Below are 20,220 nucleotides of genomic sequence, written 5' to 3'. Positions count from 1 at the left end.
CCCCCACACAGGAGAGCCAAAGATATGACATCATTCTCCAGTTATTCTCACCATACTCCTTTTGTTTCCTCTCCTCTCTTCTCTCGTTCACTCCCTTTGTTCTTCTCTTTACCTTTTTCTTTCCCTCTGTCTGTCTCTCCTCCTTCCATCTCTACGTCTCTCTCTCTCCTCCTTCCATCTCTATGTCGGTCTCTCTCTCTCGTCTGTGCCTGGTCTGTGTCTCAGCTGGTCTCTGTGGCTAGTGGTGGGGTTCAGGTCTCTCTCACCAGGCTGCTAAAGATGTGCTGATGGGAGAGGGAGAGAGAGAGAGAGGGAGGGAGAGAGAGAGGGAGGGAGAGGGAGGAGAGGGGGAGAGGGAGGAGGGGGGAGAGAGAAGAGGGGGGGAGGGAGAAGGAGAGGGGGGAGAGGGAGAGAGGGAGGGGGGGGGATGCACCCGAGGTGAGAGACACGTCCTCAGGGAGATAATTCCATCCCCTCCACTCCTCCCCTCCTAAAGGTCACAGCGTGGGTGTGTGTGTGTGTGTGTGTCCCACTAAACCCCCTAAGGAGAGAGGGTCTGCCAGGAGGCAAGTGACGACAGACTGAGGTGGTCCTGGGCATGCACGGAACCTAAACACACACACACACACACACACACTGGAATGTAGAGCATCCCTCAAATCTGTCAGGCAGCTGGCCGGGGGGGTGGGGGTGGGGGTGGTAGGAAGGTGAGGTAGAAGAGGAGAAAGTCAGGGGTGTAAAGCAGAGTTTGGGGAGGGAGGAGAAGAGATGGAGGCGGGCGCTGAGGCAGGAGAGGAGAGGGGGAGGACCGGGGGAGGGAGGGGTGAGGAGGTGTCACGCTAAATAAGCCCAATTACAGCAGAACTGGATGGAAACCAGATGACCACAGACCCTGACAACACTCAAAGGTTAAGAAGGCCAAACACACACACACACAACCATACATGCACACAACCATACGCTAAACACAGAGGCTAATAAGGCCAAGCAACACACACACACACACACAACCACACACTTAACACATACAGGTTAATAACGCCAAGCAACACACACACACTTAACACATAGAGGTGAACAAGGTGCACACACACACACACACACAAACTGGCTGGTACCAGGTGTCTCAGAGCAGACTGGCTGGTACCAGGTGTCTCAGAGCAGACTGGCTGGTACCAGGTGTCTCAGAGCAGACTGGCTGGTACGAGATGTGTCTCAGAGCAGACTGGCTGGTACCAGGTGTCTCAGAGCAGACTGGCTGGTACGAGATGTGTCTCAGAGCAGACTGGCTGGTACCAGGTGAGTCTCAGAGCGCTATGGCATAGTTGTTCTTTTCCTCCTCAGACTACGTTCTGTACGTCATCTATCACACCATAATGCTATTACCTAAAGTACAGTACTCCTCTCTACAATGTGTCTATATCTGCCCTTCATCTGTCCCTCTCTCCTCCCTCTCTCCTCCCTCTCTCCTCCCTCCATCCCTCTCTGCTCTTCTCTGACGGGACACAAATGGAATGATGGTTGGCTGCTATGACCCCTCAGTTTTCACTGTTTAAGGAAAGCATTGTGTCAGAATCTCATTGACTTATAGCAGGCCTGCGGTGTGTGTGTGTGTGTGTGTGTGGGAGGAGGAGGAGGGAGCTGACATGGCTGGGATATGAGCTAACCATTCTGTCTTTTGGGCCTAATTTTAGTGTTGTTGGTTGTTGGTATGACAACGACGGTCTAAAAGTGAGCTCCACGGACACGACGCGGCCTCCAGGAGTCCAGCTGGAACCATTCAGCCCTCTCGGCACATACGGGGAACCCTGGGAGGGTTCTAGGTGAACGGAACCCTTCCCAGACAGACGCTACAAAACAGCACTAACATCATCATCATGGTGGGAAACCATTCAGAAACAGATATTGAAGGAACGGTGTAAGACATAATCACAATGTGCTGTTGTTTATCTATACCAGTCAACACAAATAGCAAGTTCCCAGATCTTAAAACAGTAGTCGGGTTCATTCATTCCCATATACTGCATGCAGTAAGTTTACCCTCAATGGGAAGGTCCCTGGTTTGACCTGAGGTCAACTCTGCCCTCTAGTGGTGAGAAGATATAAAAATGCCTCTATGCATTCTGTTTGGCAATGTCTGAGAGCATCATAAAAGAAGTTCCAGTTTATTTTATTGTATAAACACATTCAGGAGTTATTAAAGCGGCCTGGTTGATTTTGTGCATATCTGTCAGTTAATCAATCTTTCATAGGATTACAGTTACACAACACCACAGACCGAACATTGCTCGTGTTGCGTATGGAAGACTCAGTAGTATTCACTATTAGTGCAAATACAGGGTTAGGGTTAGGGTTAACCCTAAAACTAGGGTACAATCACCCATAGGGCTACTGTAGAGTAGGCCTATTAAAACTGGAGTGAGAAATCACCTTCACCTAATTATTATACGATATATTGCCATGGTGTGCCTTTAAAAGTGTAAAAACAACTACAGTATGAATTAAAACAGCAGTCTCCTTTTAAACATTAGAGAAAAAAATAGCAAAAATAACATAACAATAACAGTGAACATGCTGCATAAACCTCTCATTTTGACGTTCACAGAATATTTCTAAACCTGCATGCATTTCAATACGTTTGATATACAGAGGAGGAAACACAATAACAAGAACAACAGAAACCCATTTAAGCTAGCTCTGATAACTGTCAGACTAGCCAGCCATTCCACGTCCAGGATTGGAGCCGCGGGGTTGCCAGTTGCTTCCTTTCAAATGGGGAGTGGCATGGAACCCGAGCAACTGCAGGCCCCTGGAGCCTCTATGGGGTCTGGGGCCTCTCCTCAGGCCCTGGCCACCTGGGGGCTCTGCTCCTCGGGCAGCTCCATGGAGGACTGCTCCTCCGGCAGGAGCTCCTCCTTGTCGCTGACGGAGACAGCCCTCGGGCGCTGGGCGCGGCGCGTGGAGACGAGGATCAGAGCGGCCAGCAGCAGGACAGAGATGGCCGCCAGCGTTGCCACCAGGAAGAAGGCTGGGGATGGGAGGGTGGGTAAGAGGTCAAGGGCATGATCAAGGTCATCTTTATTAACTCAGAGGGGAGAGGCTTTTGCATAGGGATAAAAAAACAAAAAAACATTGTCGCATAAATAGGTGACAGGGAACAAAGGGAGAGGACTCGCGGAGGACAAGACGGTCGAGGACGTCGTCGAGAGCGCCGCCAGCTCACCTGGTGTCCAGCGACGCCGGCGGTTGCGGTTCCCGTGCTCATCGAAGCGACCTGAGGAGAGGATATTAGAGATCAGTGAACAGGACATCATCTAGATGTCCCAACCCCGCCCCTCCACCTCCCCTATACCCCCCCCCCCCCCCACGCCTCCCCGGTACCGCCAAGCCCCCCCCTTACCCTGCTCCCCGGTACACCGGGCCATGCACTCCTCCGCGGAGCCGTAGCGATTCCCGTTGCCCTTGCAGCCCCCGTAGGTGAAGGGGTGGCAGGAGCCGGTGTCGGGGTTGAAGTGGTACATGGTGAAGGAGGCGCGACACGGCCCTGGGTCCGAGCGCACCACGCAGGCCTCTGCACGAGAGAGGACCGTGGTCAGGACAGGGCGCGATGGAATGTGATGGGACGTCCAAAAATATGCTAGAGCGCGCAGGAACATGCAAGAACATGGGGAAGAACATCTCTAGGGGCTTATTTGCATGGCCTATCAAGTTACCTTCATAGTCTTCGTCTTTGGTCTTGTCGTCATCAGAGGCCTTTTTGGAGGAGGGGTGGGCTTTCACTGGAGAGAGGGAGAGAGAGAGAGAGAGAGAGAGATCAGTGAGGAGGAGGTAGAAATGGGGGGGGGGGGGGGGGAAGACGGGTGAGGGTAGACGGGAGGGCGTGCAGGGGAGAGTGAGTGGACACAGAGAGTGACAGGGGAAGTGAAGGAGTGAAAGAGAGAGAGTGAGGGAGAGAGACAGAGAGAGTGACAGGGGAAGTGAAGGAGTGAAAGAGAGAGTGAGGGAGAGAGACAGAGAGTGACAGGGGAAGTGAAGGAGTGAAAGAGAGAGAGTGAGGGAGAGAGACAGAGAGAAGACCGAAAGAGACACAGACAGAGTGAGTGAGGGAGAGAGAGACAGAGAGAGAGAGACAGAAAGAGACACAGAAAGAGACACACAGAGAGAGAGAGAGAGAGAGAGAGAGAGAGAGAGAGGAGACAGAGACCGACCTGTGCAGGTGCTCAGGCACATCTCCTCTGTCACGTAGTTGTTCTTGTTGCCACGGCATCCCCCGTAGATGAAGGGCTGGCAGGTCTTGGTTGTGATGTCATAGTAGAAGTGTCTCAGAGCGGCGCGGCACGGTCCCGCCTCCGGCAAGGGCAGGCATCCCTCTGATTGGACAGGAGAGCACAGGCAAGAACATTTGCATCGGCCAAAACAGGATCAGGGCCAAATGTTTTCATTGGTTGAAAAAGGCTCTACAAAACGTGGAGATTCTCTCACCAGCGAATTCAGACAATGCCTCCTCTCGGAGCGGCCTGGTCTCTGTAGATAGAGAGACACGTCAGTCGGTCACAACCTACATACATGTCTATGTTCACTCCCCTCACTTGAATAGGTGAAGCCACAGCTGAACAGCATCTCCTGATTGGCCGGGATCGCCATGTGTTCCAGTTCAGTCTAAAGGCTGCAGCGATCCCAGACTCAGTAAGAGTCATGTGTGAGCGCTGCCATTTCACGAGGCTGTACTCAGACGCTACAACGCTCCCGTTTATGAGTCTATGAACATGCTGACCCCCGTTAGAGCAGTAAAACTGTGTCTCATAGTAGAGCTGTGTTAACACTCACAAGCTGGGAAAAACATCAATGACGTGATTTTTATTTGAGAAAATGAAATCAGGGTAGGTAGGTAGGTACTTTATTAATCCCTGGGGGAAAATAGCAATGTAACAGCAGCCATATTGAAAGGACATCAAAGAAGCACTATCAAACCTAAAATAAAATGTTCCTGTAATCATGTGTGATGTGATAGGCCGAGAGAGATTCGATGCCAAATTGCCATGGTGGAGAATGCCTATAGGGATCAGTTAGTACAGACAGAGAAGTACAGTGGAAACCGCTTAGAACGATCACGGTTACAGTGATCAACCCCTTATATGGATCAAAAAGCTTGGGACAGAATCATTCCTATAAAAGTGCTGTTTAATAATTTGCTTCCATCAGGGGTCTCAAACTCCCGGCCCGTGGGCCAGTTCCAGCCCGCCCCACCCCTCCATCCGGCCCGGGACATGATGTCAGAAATATCATGTAATCCGGCCCGCAAAATAATGTCTTGTACACAGCGCCGTCAGGCAGGCCTACAATCCGAAATTCAAGTCGCTCAAATATGGAGCGAAATGCTGTCATTGTGCGCAGCGTGCGAGGTTAATGCTGCATAATGCTGTCACAGGTGCGTCAATCCGCATGAGAGGGCTAACGCCTCAGCAGTCTTTCAAGATAAGTGTCTGGCAAGAAATAGAAACAAACTTGAACTTGAAAAATGCAAGTACAGGTCCAGGGCAGGTTTACAGTAGTGATGCATCTTGCAGCTAAAATAGAACAAAGTACAAATGTAGGCTATTCAAGATAAAATAAAAGTAAGGAAAAAAGATTTGCACTAACTGTTAAAATATATTAAAATGTATAGAAACTGGTTTGAATTTGTATGATAAAAATGTTAGTTATGGAAGTCTCGCAACATTTAGAGACTGACTTATGAAAATGAAAAATGACATTTTCAGAAATACTGTATTGCACTTTCTTATAGTTAGTAGTACTTGAAGTTGACATTGAAGTGGCCCTCCTATGAGTTGACAATACCAACAGTGGCCCCAAGCCAATTAGAGTTTGAGACCCCTGGCTTATAGTAATCAAGGAATACGCTTACAGTCCAGGCCATTCCAGAATAGAGCACAACAGAACAGTGAGTAGCTTCTAGTGAAGCTGGACGTTACCTTCGCCAGACAACGGCATGGGCGAGGCCTTTCTACTACGAAGAGAACCAGGTCCAGCACCAGGCTCGGCATCATCAGCAGGTTCAGGAGAACCAGGCTCGGCATCATCAGCAGGTTCAGGAGAACCAGGCTCGGCATCATCAGCAGGTTCAGGAGAACCAGGCTTGGCATCATCAGCAGGTTCAGGAGAACCAGGCTTGGCATCATCAGCAGGTTCAGGAGTACCAGGTTTAGTGTCAGCAGACAGTTCCGCGTCTGCAGCAGGCCCAGGAGTACCAGGCTCAGTACCAGTATCAGACCCAGTACTGGGCTTGGCAGGGGCTGGTTCAGAGCTGCCATCAGCCTCAGAGGCCTTGCTCAACACACTGCCTGAAGAGAGAGAGAGAGAGGCTTAGTTAAGCATTTCCATGTTTGAAATGAAGCAACAAAAGAATCTGGTCAAGTCAATTCAAATTGATTCATAAAGCACATTTAAAAACAACTGACGTTGACCAAAGCGCTTTACAAACAAGAGCAGACAGTGAAATCACATTAAAAAAGACTAAAAACAAAAGCACCCACATAAGCATCAATACACACAGCACAGCGCGTACAAATTGTCATAATCATTGCCGTACACATACCTAAACCCATCAGGAGGAACCAAACGCTAAAGAACAAAAGTATGTTTTGAGCCTGGACTTGTAGGAATCAATAAAGGGGATATATCTGATAGAGAGGGAGATGCTATTATACAGTCTAGGAGCTGCTACAGCAAAGGCAGGGGGCCGAACAGGACGACTTGCTTTCATTCAGCTACAGGACGTTTTGTGCCATCTAACCAACACAGTCCATGAGACTTTAGATTGCAATGGTCGTTAGGTTTCAGGGGGAGATAAACTGTGTCTCATCTGCATAGCAAAGGAAGGGAATGTACTTTTGAATAATTTGACCAAGGGGAAGCATGTAAATGGGAGAACGGGATGGGACCTAGGACAGAACCCTGTGGGACCCCGCAGGAGAGACTAGCCAGGGGAGAGGCAGGAGAGACTAGCCGGGGGAGAGGCAGGAGAGACTAGCCGGGGGAGAGGAGAAATTGCCAATGTTGACAGAGAAACTTCTATTTCTGAGGTAGGATGCGAACCAGGTCAAGGCAGAGCCACCAGCACCAACCCCGTACCGTAGACGGTCAATTAAAATGTCATGATCCACTGTGTCAAACGCTGCGCTGAGACAAGATGGCAGTCACCGGAGTCGATAGAGGGGAGCAGGTCATTGGACACTTTCAACAAGGCACACTGTTTGAAGGCCTGACTGAACATTTTACAAGATTACATTTTTATGAAGGTTTTGTAAATAGGGCAGCAATTAAAGACCACATTTCCCATGAGCCTCACCGCGCACTGTCGTAAACCTTAGCTACCTGAGCTGGGTGTTTTGAGTGTCTGGGTGCCACCGACGAGGTAATTACTTAGGTCTTACTAGTAACGTTACTTTTGACAATATATAACGGTCATATTTAAATTATTCTTCGTCTTGTTGGCGCCGTAGGCTACTGCAGTAAATCGTTTCGTCATTCCAAGGAAGTTCTTGACGACCCGACCACGAAATAATAATCTAAAAATAAACTACATACAAGAAACGACATTTGTCGAAAATGGACACATAAACAAGTGTGGGTAATGTAGATTCACCCACATTAAAATGAGCCAACCAAAAATAAACGCCTCGGGGTACCTTTAACAGACAATGATCTTTTCAAGAACCTTTGTCGTGAATGGAAGTGTAGAGATATATACTCTATACTAGAGGTCTAAGTTGAGTATAAGTTGGGTTTTTTCAGGAGGTGTTGGACCACTGCATGCTTGAAGCAGGTTGGAACGGTGTCAGTGGCCATAGAGCTGTTGATTAGAGAGAGGATGCTGGGAACAGCTCTGTCCATAACTTCCTTCAGGAGAGCAGTGAGGACATGTCAGGGGGCAGGTTGTAGATTTCATAAATGAAACAATCTCTTTAAGGAAGGGTAGCATGATGGGCTGGAAACCGTCCAAGTCACCCACCTCGAGGACATCTACACCAGAAGATGCAAGACCAAGGCCAACAGGATCCTGAAAGACCCCAGGAAATGGACTGTTCTCTCTGCTACGGTCAGGGAAGAGATACAGTACCATATTTCACCAGTCCTCGTCTCCCTCCACTGGCTTCCAGTCAGACAGAGAGTATCTTTTAAGATCCTCCTCTTTGTCTACAAAGCACTGAACTGCCTTGCCCCAGCCTACATCATGGATTTACTGGTCAAAACCTCCAGCTCGCGGGGACTCAGGTCGGACGACCAAATGTGGCTGAGACCTCCACGCTCCAACGCAGTAAGGCTGGGAGATCGCGCCTTTGCTGTGTTGGCTCCAAAACTGTGGAACAAGCTCCCCATTCACATTAAGTCTGCTCCCACCGTAGGGACTTTTAAAGGATTGTTAAAAACCCATTTGTTCACCATAACGGACTCCTAGGTTCACTTGCTGTTGTGTTGTGTGAGAGTTGTTTGTGTGAATTTCCCCCCCCCCCCACACTGTGTGCTTGAGTGCTAGACTGTCCTTGTGTACTGTCCTCCCCTTTTGTGCAATCTTTCCTCTCCCTTTCGTTCTGCCCTCGGGCTGCGCACCTATATATATATATATATATCATAACTCACCCATGCCCCCCCCCCAGGTTATTTATTTATTCAAATCCATATAGCAAGCACGTAATGCATCCAGACCCTTATCTATCCCATCCCAGCTAATTCTATAGTTATTGAAAGGGTACCTATTGTATAATTTGTGTTAATTTGTAAAATTTTAATTTTGTAATTAGGAATTGAGTATTAGAGTTTATCTGTAGCATAATCTTGGAGCCAGCAGCAACATTTCACTGTGACTGTACACCGTACATTACATGAGAAATAAAATAATCTTGATCTTGAGTCAGAGGAACAGACCAGTGAGGCAGCTAGGTCACATGCAGAGAGGGAAATTTTGATGTCATCAACTTGCTAATGAAAAATGTTTGAAAAGTCTTCGCACTTCATTGCGGACACATCTAGGCTGGTACTGGGGGCTTTCATGGATATCAAATATCTAATATTATCCAATAATAGCCTATTTAAACAAATAAACAATTGACAAGCACACACATTTGCATCACACTATAAACTATTAATAATATTTAATATAAATTAATTTATATGGCAAGGGAAGGATATTTCCAGCGTCTGGTTATGAAAACAAAATAGTCTGTTCTGAGTCAGAACCCCAAAATGTGTTCCAAAGTAGAAGGAATATTAAACGTTTTAAGAGGGTACAGGGAAATAGGAAGGAAGGAATTGTGATTGTGTGAGTGCAAACTTTTGTGACTCAGCAGCAAACCATCAACATCGACAACGACAGACAGAAATAGTGTAATAGTTGTGGGTGTGAACTGTATTGCAGAAATAACCACCAAGGGAAACTGCCGAGTTCGTTCTCATAACTTTAGGGATGTGTCTAAAACTGCACGGAGCATCAAAACAGCCTACATGCTGCAGAAAATAGGCACTCTCTCTATTCCTTCAAATATTCTCGACTCTTAAAATAGAAACCAAAGTGGCACATTGCGTTATTACAGTCAATGTAGTTTTCAGTATGAGGTAGGCTACTCAAAGCTGTAGGTTGAAGGAATAAACAATTTACAGGACTAAAGCCAATGTTCATTTGATGCAAAGTCAATGTTGGAATGGACGGCTTAACGCATCCCTATAAATGATTAGAGGTATTAATTCTCCCTATAAACTATGGAAGGCATTTGGCTATTTCAATGTCATTAACACATATGTAAAGTAGTATTTACAGGACAATATGACCGATTATAAGCTATCCAATGTATCCAACATGCCAAGCAATTGAATTGAATTCCGACAATAGCCTGGCTTGAAGTTCCACTCAGCAATGTCATCTGAGCTAATCAACTCTAGTTGCTAACTGCTAGTTAGCTAGCCACAAAACACAGAATAGGCTATAATCTTCAAATCATCCTGTGTGAAAAAAGATTGATAATCAACCCATCCCCATTGTTCAGAAATCTGTGAATATTTAGAGCACAGATCAACTGTGGGGAGGAAGCAGCCAGGCAGAATAAACAAAGAGGTAACCTAACCGGTCTGACTACAGAAAGCAATGTCACCTGAGCTAATCAACTCTAGTTGCTAACTGCTAGCTAGCTAGCCACAAAACACAGAATAGGCTATAATCTTCAAATCATCCTGTGTGAAAAAAGATTGATAATCAACCCATCCCCATTGTTCAGAAATCTGTGAATATTTAGAGCACAGATCAACTGTGGGGAGGAAGCAGCCAGGCAGAATAAACAAAGAGGTAACCTAACCGGTCTGACTACAGAAAGCAATGTCACCTGAGCTAATCAACTCTAGTTGCTAACTGCTAGCTAGCTAGCCACAAAACACAGAATAGGCTATAATCTTCAAATCATCCTGTGTGAAAAAAGATTGATAATCAACCCATCCCCATTGTTCAGAAATCTGTGAATATTTAGAGCACAGATCAACTGTGGGGAGGAAGCAGCCAGGCAGAATAAACAAAGAGGTAACCTAACCGGTCTGACTACAGAAAGATGAAACCACTAGGACACTGCGCGCGGCAGAGCGCGCCGTACACACCCAGCTGACTACACACGAAGCAGTTTACACCTTAGTCTGAATAGACATGTAAAACACACACCTAGGGCTGGAGGTGATGTGATACGACTGCTAGAGCTGGGAGGGAAGATACCTGCACAGGAAACAGTGTGGTTGTTGAGGGGTTACCCTACAGGGTACAGGGGCGGCTGTAGCTCAGTTGGTAGAGCGGGTCGTTCAGTGATCGAAGGGTCAGTGGTTCGAATCCCAGCTCCAACTGTCCACATGTCGAAGTGTCCTTGAGCAAGACACCCAACCCCAAATTGCTCCCAATGAGCAGGTAAGCACCTTGCATGGCAGCTACCGCTATTGGTGTGTGAATGTGTGTGTGAATGGGTGAATGAGAGACCATTGTAAAGCGCTTTGAGTGCCGCTAAGGTGGAAAAGCGCTATATAAGTGCAGTCCATTTACCATTACTCTACCAGTCTGCTGTTTCAGCAGGACTGGCAATGAGACCGCTTCTGGTTTCACTTCTGGTTTAAACTAGTGTTATAACAGAACTCTAGAACATGGTCATTGATTTCAACATTCATTCAGTTCAGCTGCTTTAGGGGGTTACATATTCGTAGTGAAGGACAAAGATACAAACAGAGATTCAGTACAGAAGAAAGAATGGCCAGCTGGACTAGGATGACGCTTTCAGGGTTTAAGTGGACAACGAGCAAACAAACACATCGATGAAAAAGCCTTCGATTTCCAAATGGATTCTTTAGTGAGTCAGGTCTTCCAAAGATATCAAACACAACGGTTTCTTTCCAATAACACTTTCCTAATAATTCTTCAAAGTCATACAAAGAAAAGAGCAACTTTTTCACAAAGTTGTACAAGGAATGAAAGCATTTCTTCAAAGAAACTGATGCATCAGGGAAGACAAACACAAAGGAAAAGGTTCAACATGTATACATGAACCCAGGCTTGTACTGGCATCTCAACATCCAGTGTTCACTGAACCCATGCATCATTTATGGGCTCCCATCCAATCTCCATTCACAGCCGGTAGCTTCTGAAACTCTCCCTCTATACCAGGGGGACTCAAATACAAATCCTAAAGGTCCACCAAACTTTTTCCCAATAATCCAATGGTCCGTCTTTTAATAAAACAATTATAATAGAAATCACACTCACACCCAACAGAGGTAAATCAAACCATTTCAAGTCCAGTCTCCTATCCTATCTCCTCTCCTCGTCTCCTTCCTCTCTCCTGTCTCATCTCCTCACCTCCTGTACCCTCTCATCTTGTCTCCTCTCCTCCTGTCTCCTCTCCTCACCTCCTGTCTTATCCCCTCAACTCCTGCATCCTCTCCTCTGGCCTCCTTCCTCCCTCCTGTCTCCTCTCCTCACCTCCTGTACCCTCTCCTCTCATCTCCTCCCCTCACCTCCTGTCTCCTCACCTCCTGTCTTATCCCCTCACCTCCTGTCTCCTCTCCTCTTGTCTCCTCTCCTCACCTCCTGCATCCTCTCCTCCTGTCTCCTCTCCTCCTGTCTCCTCTCCTCACCTCCTGCATCCTCTCCTCACCTCCTGCATCCTCTCCTCACCTCCTGTCTTATTTCCAATTTCCCAACTGCCCAATATCATCAAAGGCAGCCAAAATTGGCAACACTGCCAACGCCAACCCCTCGTGGCAGAGGACATTCGAGGTGCATCTGTAAGGTGGTGTGTGTGTCTGAGCTGGTGTGTGTGTGTGTGTGTGTGTCTGAGCTGGTGTGTGTGTCTGAGCTGGTGTGTGTGTGTCTAAGCTGGTGTGTGTGTGTGTGTGTGTGTGTCTGAGCTGGTTTATGTGTGCTTGGGGCAGTGGGTGAGCTTGTTTGGGTGTGTGTGAAGAGGTTGAATTGATTTGATTGATGCTTGTTAAGTTGCAGTATTTGATGTATGCTTGTTCAATTCCATGAAATATATAATCAATCCGTTTTTAGACATGAAATATATAATCAATCAATAATATAAATAAATAAAATCAATAATATAAATAATCAATAATATAAATAATCAATTCTCCGCTTGAAGCGGAGAAAGTGGAGAATTTTGAGAATTTTGTTGCAGCAATGTCTCTGAAATAATACTGTACAATGAAAAGTAGCCTATAATTTGCAAGTCCAGAGACAGTTGCAGTTCACTCTGGATCCAGACCGGAGTCCAGACTTTGAGGATGGATGCTCTATACTATCCCTGTCCTGAGGATGGATGCTCTATACTATCCCTGTCCTGAGGATGGATGCTCTATACTATCCCTGTCCTGAGGATGGATGCTCTATAGCAGTGGTTCTCAAACGGTGTGCCGCGGCACACTGGTGTGCCGTGAGGCAAGTCCGGGTGTGCCGTGAAATTTTGTGACAATTTATGTAAAATAATAATAATAAATAAATAATTATTATAATGGTTATTTTATTATTAGTTCATGGCCTGAGTAAATATTTGATTCGGATTGGCTGGAATAGTTCATAATCAAATTCGAAATGTTCCCACTGACATCAGCCACGCCCCAGGCAGACGGAGAGCGCGTTGTATTTGCCGCGCACACGACATTAAAAGAGAGGTTTGAGCGCTACTTCCCACGTGTGGACGACATCGAGGACTATGACTGGATTCGAGACCCATTCAACCAGAAATCAATAGAAAATCTCACTTTGAGAGATAGAGAGGAATGCGCAGAGCTCCGTATGGACCGCACACTGAAACTCAAATTGAGTGAGCTCCCTCTGGATCCGTTTTGGTTGGCTTCTGCATCAGAGTACCCGACCATCTCTGGCCATGCTATTGAGCAACTTCTTCAGTTCCCCACTACCTAACTGTGTGAGCTGGCATTCTCTACTCTGGTGTATATGAAGAACAAGAGCAGGTCGCGCATCTCTGTTGAACAGGACTTGCGAGTGGCCCTCTCTTCAGTACCACCAAGGATTTAGAAAATCTGCGGCCAGCGACAGGCACATGTGTCTCACTAGCTTGTAAGTAGGCAAAACCTATTGATAATAGTAAATGTTACTGATTCAATTTTAAATTACATTTATAATTTCTTTAACACATTATAGGCTAATTAGGCCTACAATTTGGTAACTTTGGTAGCTCAAAGACACACACACGCCAGCTCACAGACACACACGCCAGCTCACAGACACACACACACGCCAGCTCACAGACACACACACGCCAGCTCACAGACACACACACCAGCTCAGACACACACACGCCAGCTCACAGACACACACGCCAGTTCAGACACACACACGCCAGCTCACAGACACACATGCACGCTGACACTTTTAGACAGTGGCATTAGTACTAGCTTCCCTCTCTAACAGTGGTGAAGGTTAACAGACAGAGGCCTACTGTACCAAACACACACACGCACGCACACACACACATATACATAAATGACACAGTACAGGAGTGTGTGTGTGGATAAGCACACACACTTTCTTGACAGGAAAGTCAAGAAAGGGCATGTGACTTGTGAGACACAAACAGATGGTCAGTTCGAGTCAAGACACCCAACTAACCTCCGACTGAACCTGAGATGTGTGTGATGAATGATGCATATAATATGACATCAGATTTTCCGCTCACTCTCCACAAGGCCATTTCGGCTGAATCCCATTTCTCATTTTTACTCCTACCCCTTGCCCTTCGGAACAGAGTGTTAAGGGGTAGTGGGTTGAAATCTTCCCCTATGAAATGAGACACCCCTTCCAGACCGATAGGTCATCAGTAGGTCCTCTAGTCCAATCTGCTGGTCTGCACGGAGAGGTCAACAAGTGCATGAACTTCATTGGTGGACTTGTTAAATTTGGAGTGTCACTCATATACTATCACTGCCCTTCCATGAGGTAGAAGGTTGAGAGCCATAAAAACAAAAACATTCATCGCTTTCTTAACAGTACATACTGTAGAACCATTACATTCCTAAATAAACTCCCATCCCTACACCAATACCTCAGGAGGACAGTAACAGACTCTTCTACTGGGCCTGAATGATTTGCATAGTCTTTAAATTGCATTTAATATTCTTATTGCACTTTTGCACAGTATTCGCACCAGTCACTTTAGCTAAGTACTGTATGACATGTATGCCCCTTATTTTCTGTAAAATGTGATCCCGTGTAGTTTTTATCTTGTTGTGTGGTTCGTCAAATTCCAACGACCTGAAAAGTTGTATGGCAATAAAGTATTGAATCTTGAATCAAAGGGGGGAAATGCGACATGTGGGTCTGTCATTCACAAATCAGCCTTAAAACAATGTTGTTAGCTAAGACAGCAGCAATATTGTTAGCTAAGACAGCAGCAAACATTTATTTTTCTCTGAGACCGAGTGTCCACCTAATGTTAGCCTACCCACAACGCACCACGACACAGTCATTAGAGCAGAGGCAGATTTCTAAACTATTTTCCGAGATAAGGCTGTTGTCGGCGGTGTAGGCCTACCATGAGCGCTGACCGCCCAGTCATCTTGATGGCTAAATTGACCACAGATTTGAAGTTAAACAAGTACATTACCACTGCAGTATTTCGGAAACGTGGCATTGTTTTGTTGCTTGCTCATAGCCCTTGGTTTAAATTGTGGGTCTGAAAAATCTCTGTTTCGTGGGCTATGTAGCCCACTCCCTTACCCCTACACTTGACACCCTCGAGGATTGGGACGACCCTGCCCCTAAACGTGAACACGCAAAATGAAGCGTTAGGGACAAGGGGTGAATTGGGATTCAGCCTTCCTGTTCGTCGGTGGCTGGGTTTGTTCCATCGTCTCCGGTAACAGCCCTGACTGGTGGAATACTTTCTACCTCTTCATCCTTTCCTCCTCCCATCCACATGAGTGATGGACGAGCGCAAACCTATGGAACGATCGAGGCCGTCTTTTCCCGGCTTTGCTTTGAACCTCAAATATCTTCCGAGTATTTGGTACTTTTGGCCTTCCTGGGTCTTTTCCTGAATGTGGGGCGTCATGTGACTGACTGTACGGTGACCTCTCACCTGTCACCCCGGCGCATGTCTTCTCACACTCCTCCTGCAACTCGAAGTTGTTGCCGTTGGCGCCGCAGCCCCCGTAGAGGAAAAGCTTGCAGCTGCCGCTGGTGATGTCATAGTAGAACCTTGGGAAGGCGGCGCGACATTTACCCGCGACCACGGGCTGACGACAAAAATCTGGGAAAGAAGGAGAGACAGAGTCATCAGAATGGACAGTCTCATCTTTGAAGTGTGATTTCAACCAGGATTTGTCTTAATCTAGGAATCTTGTGTCTGCCCCACCTAGCCTTCTAAATCCCCAGGTGCAGAATAGAGGCAGTTAGGATTCAAACAGTAGGACACAGGGGCTTATTCTATATACAGACTTCAGCAGACTACAAAATCAAACACTAAACTGTACGAAAGACATGTCCAGCCACACAGGAGACAGGAAGGGAGGAGACCAGTGAAGGAAGGAGACCAGTGAAGGAAGGAGACCAGTGAAGGAAGGAGACCAGTGAAGGAAAGAGTTCAATGTTACCTCCAAGTCTAAATTTCCCTATGCTTTACTTAAGAGATGGAGTGATGAAAAGACAGCTGACAGTTAGTCAGTCATGATGACAGCAGATGTCTCACTCCTCACCCCCACCCTTCAGGACAATAACAACAACAACAACACCACACTCAGTCATGACATGCCTGACAGGATCCCCACAAAGAGCTTTACGACACACCCCTTAAAGCAAGAGAACTAAACATGGCCCAGAAACGTGTAGCCCTGTGTTGAATAGCCCTGTGTTGTCACCTTTGAGACATTATGTACAGATATAGTACAGCGATATCCCTCAGTAAGAACGTCCCACCCCTCTAACATGACATAAACAATGTCCTCAGGCCCAGCGGCTTCTGCAAACTGGACAGACTGGTTCTCCTAGTTCTCTTCCAGATAACATTAGGCTGAACACAGCAGGGCTGAGAAGAACAAGGCGGGTTGCACTGCCAGGGTAAGGCCTAACCAAACCACATTCTTTCCTAGTCACAACAAGACAAGAAACGTCCTTCACAATCAAGTTTACCAACCGTAGGTCTACTGTACATACACACAGACACTCAACCCAAAAACATGCGAGTCAGCCTGTACAAATCACCCACTGACTCAGTAGTCTACAGTTGCTGGAGGGGTCATCATCATCATCACCTTCGTCATCACCAACACATTCCGACTTTGAAGATGTGGCTCAAGTCCAGGGTTCAGCTAACTAAAGTTACATTTAAAAGCTTTACTAGCACCGGACGCCTTGGGTCAATACAGGATTGTATAAACGAGACAACAAACTCTTTCTTGGTAGGCTATTCAACTGTCATGATTGCTTGGCTGGTGAGCCCACTGACGTGATAGAAAAAGAGCGGCGATAAACCCACTAAAACCGTTTGCATTGATTTGAATTAGCCAAAGAGGTTGTGTGCCTGCCCGTGCTGTAGGCCTACAGTGACGCACCTGAACAAGACACGGTCTATGGAAGCCTTGCTCTCACCTGTTGAAGTATGCTGTGACCTAACCAACACATACCTGTTGAATTGGCCTCATTGCCACCGCTTAATAGGCCGACCACATGGAGTTCTGGGGCGCGTAGTGTCCGATCAGCTGATTTGCGGTAAAGTTCGAACTGCGTTTCGGGCTTCAGGGTGCAGACGTCTTCCCCATCTTTCATGCAGCTCACGAGGAAACACTCGGGAGTTCCATCATCCGCCGGGGTACCGATAAGCGCGAGCTGGCAATCTTTGTTGTTGCAGCAAGCCTTCTGGCATCTCTCGCGGTCAGTGATCTCCGGTAGGTAAGCAAGTTGCCTTGCCCCTGCGTCGAAGGAGACCGGGTTGAGCCCCTGTTTGGGGTCGATATCCGTGTCCCAAACGCACCCCCCGGTCCCTTCCTCCACCTGAGAGTGGACAAATACCGCGAGCAAGAGGCACAAAACGCCACCGCGGAACACCTGTGTCATGGTTGTTGTTTTACCTGGCTTTATTCTGTAGGCCTCGATCTTTTTTTTTTAAAGCCTCTCAAATGAATTGTCTTTCTCGAACCAAATTTCTATCAAACTGGAAGTGCGTAGGATAGAAGAAACTAGCGTACTTCCCTGTCGAGGTGCCTTTTGTTGTCTCGAGTACACAGGTGCGGTTCCGCCTCAGCTGGCCCGCCCACTAGCGCGCTTCTAGGTCTGACGTCAGACTGACAGGTGTGAGGTGGTCAGGTCAGGTGTGAGCCGAGGTGTTGTATTTTATATATAAATATATTTTTAAAGATTCAACACTATCTGATCTGAAAGATAATATTTTAATCAATGCCATTATAGGACTATTCTTTGCAAAATTGTACCTACACAACTGTAAATTTGCTGAAGTAAAACCTCACTTTCATGTTTTCAAGAAAGATATGGAGCTAATATATTAAGACTAAGATCTACAAATAACAAAAAAGCTATTAAGACTGTGAAACATTTTTTTTTTTTTTTTTTTTTTTTTACCCTTGGCGTGTCCTTTGTTTTTTTCTATAGATATAATAATTAATTAAATAGGTTTATGTGTGAGGTGATGAATGCTCCAGTTTCGTGTGAGTTTTGATGAATGTTCCAGTCAGCAGCTGCTGCTCTTTCATCTGCGTTTACAGTTTTACAGCCTGTGTTAACTTCCAAACATGGTTCAGAGCCTAACTGAACCACGGACTGAGCCTACCTGAACCACGGACTGAGCCTAACTGAACCACGGACTGAGCCTACCTGAACCACAGACTGAGCCTACCTGAACCACGGACTGAGCCTAACTGAACCACGGACTGAGCCTACCTGAACCACGGACTGAGCCTACCTGAACCACAGACTGAGCCTACCTGAACCACGGACTGAGCCTAACTGAACCACGGACTGAGCCTAACTGAACCACGGACTGAGCCTACCTGAACCACGGACTGAGCCTACCTGAACCACAGACTGAGCCTACCTGAACCACGGACTGAGCCTAACTGAACCACGGACTGAGCCTACCTGAACCACGGACTGAGCCTACCTGAACCACGGACTGAGCCTACCTGAACCACGGACTGAGCCTAACTGAACCACAGACTGAGCTAGGTTATTGCTGGAACGAATTTCCCTATTTAATTCTAGTAGGGATTTGCACATACACTGGCTTTTGCAAATTACTACTACCACACAGGAACACAGAGCAGGACACAGAGCAGGACACAGAGCAGGACACAGAGCAGGACACAGAGCAGGACACAGAGCAGGACACAGAGCAGGACACAGAGCAGGACACAGAGCAGGACACAGAGCAGGACACAGAGCAGGACACAGAGCAGGACACAGAGCAGGACACAGCGCCATCCTATAGCTCAACCACCAGGTGGTGCTCCAGACTTGCTAATGTTGAAGTGACGATGAACAACACCTTACTCAAGGTTAAACACTGTGATACAATTATATACTGTGTGCATGGATATAGTTTCAATGCTCATAAATGGACGAAATTGTAAATGCAAATGCAAAAAAGCACGAAAAAATGTGTGCGTATGTAACAGCCTTAGAACGGCTTGTTACAATAATAATACAAATAAACAGTCTTTGTCTGGCTGTATAAAAATGTGCAGAGGAGGCGGGATCTTGGGTCTGTCAGCAATCAGCATTTATTCTGTAACACACAGATATAGGGTGATCATAAATGTGGTCACACTCTCAGACAGGGCGCACTGGCATCCACAACGTCAGCCCCTTCTCAGACTTTCGGCACATGAGAGAAATAATAAATATGTAAGCTACTAAATTAAACAGGCTACCTAACTAGTAGCAAGGTACTTGTGATCGTATAGTGTATAATTTACAAAGTACAAATTTCAAAGAATAAAAATAAAGTTATAAAATATAAAATAGTACATGACAGATCCCTTTTTTTAAGTGAACAATAATTAAGGAAAACATACCTGTAACACACAGATATAGGGTGATCATAAATGTGGTCACACTCTCAGACAGGGCGCACTGGCATCCACAACGTCAGCCTACAATACAATGGAGCAGTTAGCTAGCTAACTAGCAGCTAGCTAGGTGTTAACGGCTAACGTAAGCTAACGTTTGACATTTCACACGTTATAACGCTAATTAACATATTTAACGCGATGTGAATAGCAGATATTATAAACAGCATTCTTATTCATTTTGTTCAAATAAGTGAATTTTTACAATGGCCTCTCATTCATCCATTCATACACCAATGGTGGCAGCTGTCATGCATGGTCCGAGCATTTTGGGGTTTAATGTTTTGCCCAAAGACTCTTCCACATGTGGACAGGAGGACCCGGGATTCGAACCGTCGACCCTACAATCATTGGACGACCCGCTCTACCCAGCCATAGCCGCGTGCGTGTGTTTGCGTGTGTGACAGACAGAGACAGATCTTTTGACACATTCAACACCTTGCTCATCATCACAATAAACTATTGGGATCTGTATTGTTCAAGGAAGTGACATTGAATCGTTTACAATTTTATTTTTATGACTCGTGGCCTGAGTAAAACATATGAAGAAATTAATGACAGTAAAATGTTCAAGAATAGCCTTGAGCAACATCGTCTATT

The 20,220-nt window shown here is 46.4% G+C and overlaps 1 protein-coding gene across 1 annotated transcript; it reads right to left on the bottom strand.

The window, feature by feature from the left end:
• Window positions 1-2,840: 2,840 nt before the first annotated feature.
• Window positions 2,841-18,009, bottom strand: spint2 (serine peptidase inhibitor, Kunitz type, 2; the record flags this gene model as incomplete). Its single annotated transcript, XM_084461522.1, has 11 exons — window positions 2,841-3,028; window positions 3,224-3,274; window positions 3,401-3,571; window positions 3,714-3,779; window positions 4,209-4,370; window positions 4,483-4,524; window positions 4,590-4,659; window positions 5,973-6,304; window positions 15,621-15,791; window positions 17,164-17,530; window positions 18,004-18,009. 11 exons carry the CDS (start codon window positions 18,007-18,009, stop codon window positions 2,841-2,843), a joined length of 1,626 nt encoding a protein of 541 aa, XP_084317648.1.
• Window positions 18,010-20,220: the final 2,211 nt, after the last annotated feature.

This window comes from Borostomias antarcticus, assembly GCF_949987555.1.
Source record: "Borostomias antarcticus genome assembly, chromosome: 1".
NCBI classification, from domain to species: domain Eukaryota; kingdom Metazoa; phylum Chordata; class Actinopteri; order Stomiiformes; family Stomiidae; genus Borostomias; species Borostomias antarcticus.
The sequence above is the reverse complement of the archived record's forward strand: the minus strand, read 5'-3'. Positions and strand labels throughout refer to the sequence as shown.